Here is a 13,167-nt window from a genome sequence, read left to right as displayed (position 1 = left end):
CGACTTTAAATAGAAAAATCCTAATGATAATTTTGATTCAGAAAAAAAGACATTTTATGAATTTTAGCATCTACATATTATAAATCTTTTTGGCAAAGCTAAAAATTAAATGTGTTTTCCTTACTTGGTAAAGCTCATACAACAAAAATTTAGCAAGCATTCTACAGAAAGAGTCTAGATGTGACTTGTTTAAGATAGAAAGTAACCCAAATTTTCTCTCCCAACAAGGCTACAGTTTAACACAACATTGAGGTCCTATATGAACCTGAAAGAAAGGCATAGTGAAAGGAGTTATGGAGAATGGATAGGAAGTGGTCAAAACAAGATTCTTAGCAGATGACTTAATCATCTGCCTAGGAGACAAAGCAGTTAAATAAGAAAGACTATTAAAATACAATATTATAAAGTAAAATAATAATAATAATTAAAAAATAATAAAAAATACTTCAGTAAATATGCCAGATAAGAGATAGATCCATGAAAGTTTCAACTAATGAATCCTACATCAACAAAAATCACCAAAAAAATAACTTTTTAAAGTTATTATTCATAATACTAACAAAACTCTAAATTATGTAAGAATCAAAAAAGAACACAAAAGATAATTTTAGAAAAAAAAATTTGAATAAAAAGCAGACAAGATATTCTGAATACATGGAGAGATATTTTATACTTTTGTATTGGATGACTTTAATAATAAATATATGAACTATCCCCATTTAAATCAGAAATTCAATGAATTTTAATTAAAATTCCATTTAATTTATTTGAAGAGCTGGATTAAATTTCATATGAAGAATACAACTCCACTAATAGTTAAATGAAAGTAAAAATAAAAAGGGAGGATTTGTTTCACTGCTTATAAAGACTATTTAGAATCATAGCTTTTTTCTAAAATGTATTGTATTAGCACAAGGACAAGAAAATAAGGGGGAAAAAAGTCAGCAACAGATCACAATACATTCAGGACTTGAATTTGAAATATAGTTGGCACCATTAATTCACTGGGACAAATGAAATTCTTTAGTAGTTTCATGGAACATGGACAAGTATGTAGAGAAAAATAAAATTGGAATCCTATCCAAAAGGATGAATGACTTAAATTTGAAAGAAAAAAATATAGAAGAAAATGTAAGACAATACTCTGTGACCAAAGGTTGGAGCAGAATTTTCTAAATCAGTTTTTTAAAGTACACTTCATAAGGCAATAAATAGATAGATGCATACATATGTATATATACATAATGGATGGATGATAGGCAGATGGATGGATGGATAGACAGATAGTGTCCTTCATTGCATTCTTGTTTGACACATTCATGGCCTAAATAAGATCCTGTGACTCTTTCAGGCTTGTTCTGAGCTCAGTCTCTGACTATTTTGCTGCCATGTTTACAAGTGATGTTTGTGAAGCCAAACAAGAGGAGATCAAGATGGAAGGCATAGACCCCAATGCTCTCTGGGACCTTGTCCAGTTTGCATATACAGGTACAGTAAATGGATTATAATTTTATGTTAATATCTTGTGAATTTTAGAATTTTAATATATGTTTTAAAGCTAAAAAAGAAAAACTGCTTAGCTTGTATCAGTCTTCTTTTTTCAGTTGAGACACTAACAGAGAAAAGTCAAACCACATTTTCCTTTGTCAACGAAATGACCAATGTTAATTATATATAAATGTTCTACTCTCTCCCACAAATAATTTATAATGATTTTTTAAAAACTGGTTTATAATAATAGTCAATGGAATGAGTTTGGAAGGCAGAAAAGAGATTATTAATTATTAAATATGAGTTTGTTTATGTCCAAACTTAGAGCATTAGGAAGAAAAGCTATAATTTTCTTTCTTTTAGGAAATGATGGGTTCAAATAATTATTTTATCCTTGTAACATGTTTATTTCAGTATTAAAACCTTCACAGACAATTTAATGTGAACTTGACAAACAGCTTAAAAAGGAAAATGAAGACACTTAGAATTGTGAAAATGGCTAATTTTTAAAGCTTTTTTTCTTTTTTCTGATCTATTATGTTCTTTTGTTGGCCTTTGCACCATATTATATTTAGCACAAATAATTTTGCTAATTTAGCAAATAACTGTTAAATGCTACTCAATGTACAAGTATTAGCTGTGCCTCTGGAGAATAAACTAATGAATAAACCATGTCTTTGCCCTCCAGAAGCTCACAGTCCACGTGGAGGTAAAAAGTTAGACAAGAGATAAATATGATAGAATTCCAAATGTTAAGAGGAAATTAGAGGGCATAAACCTGCTATTTAGAGCATTATTATGACTCACATTTGTTTAAAGCATTTTAATAACTTTCAAGGTTAGTAAGAGAAGGGGATGCATTATACTAAAATCTTGTGATAGAAGCAAAGGCAAATAGTATGGATTGGTGTAATATTTTTAGAAGTGACAGGTAGTTCGTTTTGCCCTAACTCTTGATCATAGTGTGAAATGAAGAAAGAAAGAGAAGTTAGAGCCTGATTACCAAAGCAGCAAGGCCCTAATTAAAGGAGCTGTGTTTTTGCAGTACTTCTGGTTACAGGGAAATGAGAGATGGCAATGTGAAGATCAGACTTTCCTCGTGGCTCACCAGCAAATACACCAGCAAATACAAACTTGATCTCTGGGTCAGAAAAATCCCCAGAGAAGGAAATGGCAACCCACTCCAGTATTCTTACCTGGGAAATCCTATGGACAGAAGAGCCTGGCAGGCTACAATCCATGGTGCTGCAAAAGAGTCACACAGAATTTAGTGAATAAACCACTATGTTGTGAAGATTAGCCACTAGAACCAGACACTATAGAAGTAGTAGGAATCTGTTCTCTTGGAGAATTTAGCTTCTCACAAAGAGAAGTTTACTATTAATGTTATACTTACTCAGTAAAATAAACCTCTTTGGGGGAAAAAAAAAATACACATGTTCTGGGTACTTGAATCTCAAGGCAGCAATGTGATGGAAAGACTTATACATTTTCCAGCCTCAGTAACTTTTAAATTACATTTTGTCAAAGCAAATATTGCAGTGGACAAAGTTAATCAGGTAAGCACAAGGCTGTTGCAACAGGGGAGTGAGATCAGAATTCAGTCTTAATTTTGCTGAAACAAAGGGTTAGGGGAGTATTTTTAAGTTCTGGGGTAAAAGAGAGCACAGGCCATTGCTTGTTGGCTTTACCTAGAAGAAAAGTAAACTGTCTCCTCTTTGTGACAGAAGGCAGTTTCACAACTTGAAGCAAGGTGCCCACTCAAATTCTGCTCTTTCCATTCCACAAAAATAGAGATATATGAGTGCTATTTCCCTTGATGTTGGATTTTCAAAGAGATGGCTTTCAGGTCCTTGAGAAAAATCTTCCTGTTGTATAACTGGAAAGAAGCCAGTTTTTTCTTTTTAATAATTTTCATCTTAAAGAAGTAGAGGAAGATTTATAAGTTTTCTAAAGCAAATGCTCCAAGAAAAGCGAGATCAAAGGCTTCGAGTCAAGAAGTAGGCTGTTTAAATTTTAGTGAAGCTGAGGGGGCTTTAAGACCATCTTGTTTGATTTCAAATTGCAAGCAGCTTGATATAATGATATAAAAGATTGCTGACTTTCCAAGCAAGAGACAAATAACATAATCACACTACTGTTTCCTAGAAAGGGAAGAATCATTTTAGGAATCCTTCTACAAACATAAAGACATAGATCCAACACTTACAGCCTCTATGGCTTCTTGGCAGCCTTGCATTCCTCGAGCGAAAAACTAGGTCAAAAGACACTTATCATTGTGCAACAGAAAGTTGGAAGGTGTTTCAAAGCTTCCTGCTGAATATAATGACCCAGATTTGGCTCTGCTTTGTAGAGGGCAGACCAGATACAAAGCTGCCTTTTGGTTACCTCTGCCACTCTGGCCTTTGCTCATATTAATATATCCATACCTACCTCAAGGTTGATAAATTTCCAGTTGTTATAGAAATGTGCTAGATGAGCTAATAATTTGCATCATAATATTGCACAATATTGGGGGTTAGTCATAATAGAAAGTGTGTACCTTTTTTAAAATATATACACAATGTAGGAAATGATAACAATAGTAGAGATCAAGTAAACAATGATACAGAAAAGAAAGACTAAGAGGTATCTCTGTATCTAAGAAATAAGAGGTGTCTATTTAGCTAGCCAACTAGCTGATCTCTAAGGTTTTCCTTTGTAGAAGGCTAAAAATAAACACATCTCAGAAAAGGAGAAAGAATGAATGAGCAGTGAGATTCTTAAAGGGTCATCCAATGATAATATTTTCTTGAATTCTGAAGTTTGGGTAGCCTCAGAGAAACTAAGGAGGTTCAACTGTCTCAAGAAGTCACAGTTAATTATTAGCTGTCTAGTTCTGCATCCAGTAGAGATGGGTAAGTGTACTTTAAAATGATTTAAACAATTTCCTTGAGTCTGGAGAGTCTTTTAGGTTTGAAAGAACCGTGTGTAGCTATTTTTATAATCTCATTAAACATTTAAGAGTGAATAGGTAAACTTCCTTGGAAGAATTAACTGAGATAAGCTTCAACAATTATAGAGTTCAATAATTTTTGACTTGAACAAAGAGGAAGCATTCTTTAAAGAATTCATGTGGTAAAGTTTGTAAGAAGTATAAGACATTCTCTCTATTTACCTTTTTTTTTTTCTACTCCATCAAATTAGAATGAGAAGAAATGGGATCAGGAGTGTGGTAGCATTTCATTAAGAACCAAAGCAAATATTTAGAAATTTTTATTTTTTCCCTAGTGATTAGAAATAGTGACCTGGATAAATAAATAAATGAGTGATGAATAATAGCTCAAATGAAATTAGAATTTCTTCTAAAGGAAAAATATATAATAATATAAAAGTTAATATTAGCAATATGTAAGATAGAATAAAAAAGCCAATAAGGTATTTGTGTTGACAACATTAAAGAAAATGTTCTTGAAAATATGAAGGGTAAAGATATAACTTATAAAAATAACAACTAATTATTACAGTATTAAAACTAGCTACTTAAAATAAAAGTCACTATAAGGTCAATTTTTTTTTTTACATCTATAATAGTTCAGTAATAAAAAGAAAATGAAGTTTATACCAGTGTTAGAAATAATTGTATATCTAGCAAGAGAGTTCCTATTGCCTTTCTAAATTCTTGATTAACTTTGATTTATTCTTTTTAAAACTTTCTATTGAATTTTATTTATTTTTTTAAATTAGGAAATATGAGTGTGATCTTAGTCATTTACACAGAACAAAAGCCTATTTAGTAACTGTGTATGTTATAAATGTTCTTTAAGCAGTGTCTTAAATTTAAAGTTTGAATATTTAATTAAATCCAGAGAGTATGTAATTCTGCAAGCTAATGATATAAAAGTTTTTCAAAATCAAAAAATAACTTGGTTAAAAATATTTGAGCACTTGTTGTCTGAAGATGGTCACACTAGGGACTACAAAATGAAACATAAGTTGAAACACTAAAATGACATAAACCTTTAAATAAGTTTAGTAATTGATAAATTTATTGGAGTGAAGCAGCTCTTTGCTTTTCTTCTTGAAACTGGTAAGATCTATGTATCACCATCCACTTACTGGCATTCTCAGTTGTATAGCATGAAATGACCTTAAAAAAAATAATTTTTTTATGTTGTTCTGATTTTATTTATTTATTACTTTACAATATTGTATTGGTTTTGCCATACATCAGCATGCATCTGCCATGGGTGTACATGTGTTCCCCATCCTGAAACCCTCTCCCATCTCCCTCCCCATACCATCCCTCTGGGTCATCCCAGTGCACCAGTCCCAAGCTTCCTGTATCATGCATTGAACCTGGACTGGCGATTCATTTCTTATATGATATTATACATGTTTTAATGCCATTCTCCCAAATCATCCCCCCCTCCTCTCTCCCACAGAGTCCAAAAGACTGTTCTATACATCTGTGTCTCTTTTGCTGTCTCGCATACAGGGTTGCTGTTACCATCTTTCTAAATTCCATATATATACGTTAGTATACTGTATTGGTGTTTTTCTTTCTGGCTTACTTCACTGTGTATAAGAGGCTCCAGTTTCATCCACCTCATTAGAACTGATTCAAATGTATTCTTTTTAATAGCTGAGTAATACTCCATTGTGTATATATACCACAGCTTTCTTCTCCATTCTTCTGCTATCCTTTCAAAGAACCAGCTTTTGGTTTTGTTGATTTTCTCTATGGTCTCCTTTGTTTCTTTTGCATTTATTTCTGCCCTAATTTTTAAGATTTCTTTCCTTCTACTAACCCTGGGTTTCTTCACTTCTTCCTTTTCTAGTTGCTTTAGGGGTAGAGTTAGGTTATTTATTTGACTTTTTACTTGTTTCCTGAGGTACCCCTGTATTGCTATGAACTTTCCCCTTAGCATTGCTTTTACAGTGTCCCATAGGTTTTGGGTTGTTGTGTTTTCATTTTCATTCATTTCTATGCATATTTTGATTTATTTTTTGATTTCTTCTGTGATTTGTTGGTTATTCACAGTGTGTTGTTCAGCCTTCATATGTTAAAATTTTTAATAGCTTTTCTCCTGTAACTGAGATCTAATCTTACTGCATTGTGGTCAGAAAATATGCTTGGAATGATTTCAATTTTCTTGAATTTACCAAGGCTAGATTTATGGCCCAGGATGTGATCTATCCTGAACAAGGTTCCATGTGCGCTTGAGGAAAAGGTGAAATTCATTGTTTTGGGGTGAAATGTCCTATAGATATCAATTATGTCTAACTGGTCTATTGTATAATTTAAAGTTTGTGTTTCTTTGTTAATTTTCTGTTTGGTTGATCTATAATCCCTTATGATTATACAGTGGAAGTGAGAAATAGATTTAAGGGCCTAGATCTGATAGATAGAGTGCCTGATGAACTATGGAATGAGGTTCATGACATTGTACAGGAGACAGGGATCAAGACCATTCCCATAAAAAAGAAATGCAAAAAATCAAAATGGCTGTCTGGGGAGGCCTTACAAATAGCTGTGAAAAGAAGAGAAGTGAAAAGCAAAGGAGAAAAGGAAAGATATAAGCATCTGAATGCAGAGTTCCAAAGAATAGCAAAGAGAAATAAGAAAGCCTTCCTCAGGAATCAATGCAAAGAAATAGAAGAAAACAACAGAATGGGAAAGACTAGAGATCTCTTCAAGATAATCAGAGATACCAAAGCAACATTTTATGCAAAGATGGGCTCAATAAAGGACAGAAATGGTAGGGACCTAACAGAAGCAGGAAATATTAAGAAGAGGTGGCAAGAATACACAGAAGAACTGTACAAAAAAAGAGCTTCACGACCAAGATAATCATGATGATGTGATCACTCACCTAGAGCCAGATATCCTGGAATGTGAAGTCAAGTGGGCCTTAGAAAGCATCACTATGAACAAAGCTAGTGGAGGTGATGGAATTCCAGTTGAGCTATTCCAAATCCTGAAAGATGATGCTAAGAAAGAGCTGCACTCAATATGCCAGCAAATTTGGAAAACTCAGCAGTGGCCACAGGACTGGAAAAGGTCAGTTTTCATTCCAATCCCAAAGAAAGGCAATGCCAAAGAGTGCCCAAACTAGCACACAATGCACTCATCTCACACGCTAGTAAAGTAATGCTCAATATACTCCTAGCCAGGTTCAGTAATACATGACTTCCAGATGTTCAAGCTGGTCTTAGGAAAGGCAGAGGAACCAGAGATCAAATTGCCAACATCCTCTGGATCATGGAAAAAGCAAAAGAGTTCCAGAAAAACATATATTTCTGCTTTATTGACTATGCCAAAGCCTTTGACTGTGTGGATCACAATAAGCTGTGGAAAATTCTGAAAGAGATGGGAATACCAGATCACTTGACCTGCCTCTTGAGAAATCTGCATGCAGGTCAGGAAGCAACAGTTAGAACTGGACATGGAACAACAGACTGGATCCAAATAGGAAAAGAAGTATGTCAAGGCTGTATATTGTCACCCTGCTTATTTACCTTATATGCAGAGTATACCCTGAGAAATGCTGGGCTGGAGGAAGCACAAGCTGGAGTCAAGATTTCCAAAAGAAATAGCAATAATCTCAGATATGCAGATGACACCACCCTTATGGCAGAAACTGAGAAGGAACTAAAAAGCCTCTTGATGAAGGTGAAAGAGGAGAGTGAAAAAGTTGGCTTAAAGCTCAACATTCAGAAAACGAAGATGAGGATAGCTGGTCCAATCACTTCATGGGAAATCGATGGGGAAACAGTGGAAACAGTGTCAGACTTTATTTTGAGGGGCTCCAAAATCACTGCAGATGGTGATTGCAGCCATGAAATTAAAAGACACTTACTCCTCGGAAGAAAAGTTATGACCAACATAGATAGTATATTGAAAAGCAGAGATATTACTTTGCCAACAAAGGTTCATCTAGTCAAGGCTATGGTTTTTCCAGTGGTTGTGTATGGATGTGAGAGTTGGACTGTGAAGAAAGCTGAGCACTGAAGAATTGATGCTTTTGAACTGTGGTGCTGGAGAAGACTCTTGAGAGTTCCTTGGACTGCAAGGAGATCCAACCAGTCCATCGTAGAGGAGAACAGTCCTGGGTGTTCATGGGAAGGACAGATGCCAAAGCTGAAACTCCAGTACTTTGGCCACCTCACGCGAAGAGTTGACTCATTGGAAAAGACCCTGATGCTGGGAGGGATTGGGGGGAGGAGGAGAAGGGGACGACATAGGATGAGATGGCTGGAGGGCATCACCGACTCTATGGACATGAGTTTGAGTGAACTCCAGGAGTTGATGATGTACAGGGAGTCCTGGCGTGCTGTGATTCATTTGGTCTCAAAGAGTCGGACACAACTGAGTGACTTCACTTTCACTTTTCTTTTTCATGCATTGGAGAAGGAAATTGCAACCCACTCCAATGTTCTTACCTGGAGAATCCCAGGGACGGGGGAGCCTGGTGGGCTGCTGTCTATGAGGTCGCATAGAGTTGGACATGACTGAAGCAACATAGCAGCAGCACCAGCAGTGTTACTGAACACTATGTCTGACTAATATGAGAGGGAATGATGTTTATATGTACTTATGTAATTTCCAGGTAGTGTGAAAAATGTGAACTTCCATTGTCCTAGCATCAACTGTCATAAAATAACAATTTTTTTTTTTTGAGGAATGTTATTGACATGTACACACTGCCATATTTAAAACGGATACACAACAAAGACTTACTTTATAGCACAGGGAACTCTACTCAGTATTATATAGCAAGCTAAACGGGAAAATAATTTGAAAAAGAATAGATACATCTGTATGTATAACTGAATGACTTATCTGTATACCTGAAACTAATACATGTTCTAATAAGTATATATATGCTTTATAAGCATGTAGATTACATACTTTAGAAAGCATGTAGATACCACCCCAATGGGGAACAGTGATTGTTTATTTAGCACAAATTAAAATATCCTAAGGCTTGGACAGGATAGGCTAAGGCTTCACTTTCAGAATTTTGCAATTTTAGGTATAACTTTGTTTTATTTTTGTATTTAATTAAGAATTATTATTAAAAATACTGCAGAAGTTTAATATTTATTATTTTAGGATGTTTCACACACATCTTAGTTATGTCTCATGATATTCAAGTTTATTTTGATATTAGGAAAGCTGTAACACCAATTTCATATGTTTCTAAATAATACATATCTTTGAAAATACTCCTTTAGTTGAATTTTGACTATGGCTCAATACCTTGTATTTCTAATTTGAAACAGCTGATACTCTTTGTAGACTGTATCTAAAAACAACTAAATGCAATTAAAAACAATAAAGGAAAAAAAAACAAGGAAACAAAACAACTGCAACTTTACTGCATCCTTCTTCAAATTTCTATAAATTACCATTGTTTATGGTTCACCATCTTTATGAGGAGTTACTTTTTTTTCATGCTTGAGAAAATAAATTTATAATGAGAACCCTAAGCACTTTAATTTTAAATGCTTTGTCTTGTTCAGGTAAAAGATGGTAAAGACTTCCCATAAGAAAAGCAAGTTTCAGCCATAAAGTAGATTGCCTGCTCAAGATATCCGAAAGAAGCACCTTATCTCTGACCCTTTAGATTGTGTGCTTAAACTCTCTTCTCAGGCACCTTGTTGCTACCTCTGAACTCCCTTTACATTCCTCAACCAGAGAAAACACTATCCAGATGGTGTTCATGTGAATCTTATGTCTGATGCATGTTCCAACTCCATCTTTTCTTCTTTGGAGAAATGTTAATGCAGAATAGAAAAAAAAAAAATTTTGCTAAAGAAAATCTAGATTAGTAATGGAAATGTAGTCCTGTGAGAAGAATTATAAAAAATCACTTTGTGCATGTATGTCAAGTTACTTCAGTTGTGTCCAGCTCTCTGCAACCTGATGGACTGTAGCCCACCAGACTCATCTGTCCATGGGATACTCCAAAAGATCACTTTACATTTACTTAATATGTATCATTTTTTATTTTTTATGCATTTATGTCCACGAAGAGTAGCAATACTTTGAAATATATGTCATTAATAATTATAAGTTTTTCTGGGCAATGTAGTCTATAATAAATGGACATTTTTTATACAATATGATTTTTTGAATTTTGGGGCAGATTCTTTTATTTATCAAATTAAACATATTTAAACCTGAGTACAAACATTGCTTTTTATACTTATTTAATTTAAATTTTCTATTTCACAAAAGGACTTCAAGCTAAAATAGTTAAATAAGACCATCTGTATATCTTCTTTGGAGAAATGTCTGCTTAAATCTTCTGTGCATTTTTTGATTAGGTTCATTTTTTCATATTGAGCTGCATGAGTTGTATGAATATTTTAGATATTAACTCCTTGCTCATTGCTTTGTTTGCATTTTTTATTTTGAGTGTTTGTTTCCCGCCCCCCACCCCCACCCCATTGAGAGTTGTTCTGTTTTGCTTATGCTTTTCTTTGCTGTGGGAAAACTTTTACATTTCCTTAGATCACATCAAAAAAAGGTATTTCTGTGATTTATGTCAAAGAATGTTCTGCCTATTTTCCTCTAAGAATTTTATAGTGGTTGGCCTTATATTTATGTCTTTAATTCATTTTGAGTTTATTTTTGTGTATGGTGCTAGGGAGTGTTCTAATTTCACTTGTAAGTATGTCAGTGCCCAAATTTCCCAGCTCCACTTATTAAAGAGCCTTGTCTTATCTCCATTGTATGTTTTTGTTTCCTTTGTCATAGATTAGGTGGCCATAGATGTGTGGGATAATCTTTGGACTTTCTATCCTGTTCCATTGGTCAATAGATCTGTTTTTGTTCCAGTGCCATGCTGCTTTGATTACTGTAGCATTGCAGTGTAGTCTGAAGTCAGGGAACCTGATTCCTCCAGCTCCATTTTTCTTTCTCAATATTGCCTTATCTAATCAGACTCTTCTGTATTTTCATACAAATTGCACAACTCTTTGCCCTAATTCTGTGAAAAATGCCATTGGTGATGTGATAGAGATTGTACTGAGTCTGTAGATTGCCTTGGGTAGTATAGTCACTTTAAAAAAAAAAAGACATTTGCTGTTCAGTCTCTAAGCTGTGTCTGACTCTTTGTGGCCCCATGGACTGTAGCATGTCGGGTTCTCTGTCATCCCACTCTCTCCTGGAGTTTGCTCAAATTCATGCACATTATGTCAATGATGTCATCCAACTATGTCAACCTCTATTGCCCTCTTCCCCTCCTGCCTTCAGTCTTTCCCAGCATCATGGTCTTTTCAAATGGGTTAGCATCAGGTGACCAAAGTATCAGAGCTTCAGCTTCAGCATCAGACATTACAATGAATATTCCATGTTGATTTCCTTTAGGATTGACTGGTTTGATCTCCTTGCTGTCCAAGGGACTCTCAAGAGTCTTCTCCAACACCACAGTTCAAAAGCATTAACTCTTGGTGCTCAGCCTCCTTTATGGTACAACTTTCACATTTATACATGACGACTGGAAAAGCCATAGCTTTGACTGTACAGACCTTTGTCAGCAAAGCAATGTCTCTGCTTTTTAATATTCTGTCTAGGTTTGCTATAGCTTTTCTTCAAAGGAGAGAGCATCTTTGAATTTCATAGCTTCAGTCACTATCCACAGTGATTTTGGAGCCCAAGAAAATAAAGTCAGTCACTGTTTCCATTGTTTCCCCATCTGTTTACCATGAAGTAATGGGACCAGACACTATGATCTTAGTTTTTTGAATGTTGAGTTTTAGGCCAGCTTTTTCACCCTCCTCTTTCACCTTCATCAAAAGGCTCTTGAATTCACTTTCTACCATTAAGGTGGTATCATCTGCATTTCTGAGATTAAGAAGACATACTAATTTCAAAAAAGCACATGAAAAGATACTCAGCATCAATAATTATTAGAGACATGCAAACCAAAACTATAGTGAAATATCACCTAACACTGGTCAGAATGATCATCATCAAAAAAAATTTGCAAACAATAAATGCTAGAGAAGGTGTGGAGAAAAGGGAAACCTATTACACTGTTGGTGGGAATGAAAATCAACACAGTCACTATGGAGAATAGTATTTACAATGGCCAGGACATGGAAGCAATGTAAATGTCCATCAACAAAGGAATGAATAAAGAATACATGGTATATATATATATATTCAATATAATATTACTCAGCCATAAAAATTTTTAAAAAAATGGGATGATTCTGTTTGCACCAACATGGAGGGATCTAGAGATTGTCATACTGAGTATAGTAAGTCAGAAGAGAAAGACAGATATCATCTATCACTTATATATGGAATCTAAAAAATGGTACAAATGAACTTATTTATAATACAAAATAGAAGTGGGTTCATAGATGTAGAAAAATCTATGGTTACATGGAATAAGCGATGGGAGAGAAATATATTGAAGATTGGGATGGACATATACTCACTACTATATATAAAATAAATAATTAATAAGAATCTCCTATGTAGCACAAGGAACTCTACTCAGTACTCTATAAATGACCTATATAAGAAGAGGATCTCTAAAAAAGAGTGGATATATGTATACGTATAACATTCACTGTGCTCTAGACCTGAAATTAACAGACTATTTTAAATCAACTTTACTCCAATAATATATATATATATATATATATATATATATGAAGAAATTGACATGTTAG

At 34.3% G+C, this 13,167-nt stretch overlaps 1 protein-coding gene across 1 annotated transcript in view; it reads left to right on the top strand.

Moving 5' to 3' along the window:
- KLHL1 (kelch like family member 1) overlaps positions 1-13,167 on the top strand; it is a 529,220-nt gene that overhangs the window by 225,961 nt on the left and 290,092 nt on the right. Inside the window, exon 3 of the mRNA XM_019971873.2 lies at positions 1,352-1,488. Within this exon, the coding sequence (XP_019827432.2) occupies positions 1,352-1,488 (137 nt within the window). The remainder of the gene's footprint in view (positions 1-1,351; positions 1,489-13,167) is intronic.

Source organism: Bos indicus, chromosome 12 (assembly GCF_029378745.1).
Source record: "Bos indicus isolate NIAB-ARS_2022 breed Sahiwal x Tharparkar chromosome 12, NIAB-ARS_B.indTharparkar_mat_pri_1.0, whole genome shotgun sequence".
In the NCBI taxonomy this organism is placed as follows: Eukaryota; Metazoa; Chordata; class Mammalia; order Artiodactyla; family Bovidae; genus Bos; species Bos indicus.
The sequence above is the reverse complement of the archived record's forward strand: the minus strand, read 5'-3'. Positions and strand labels throughout refer to the sequence as shown.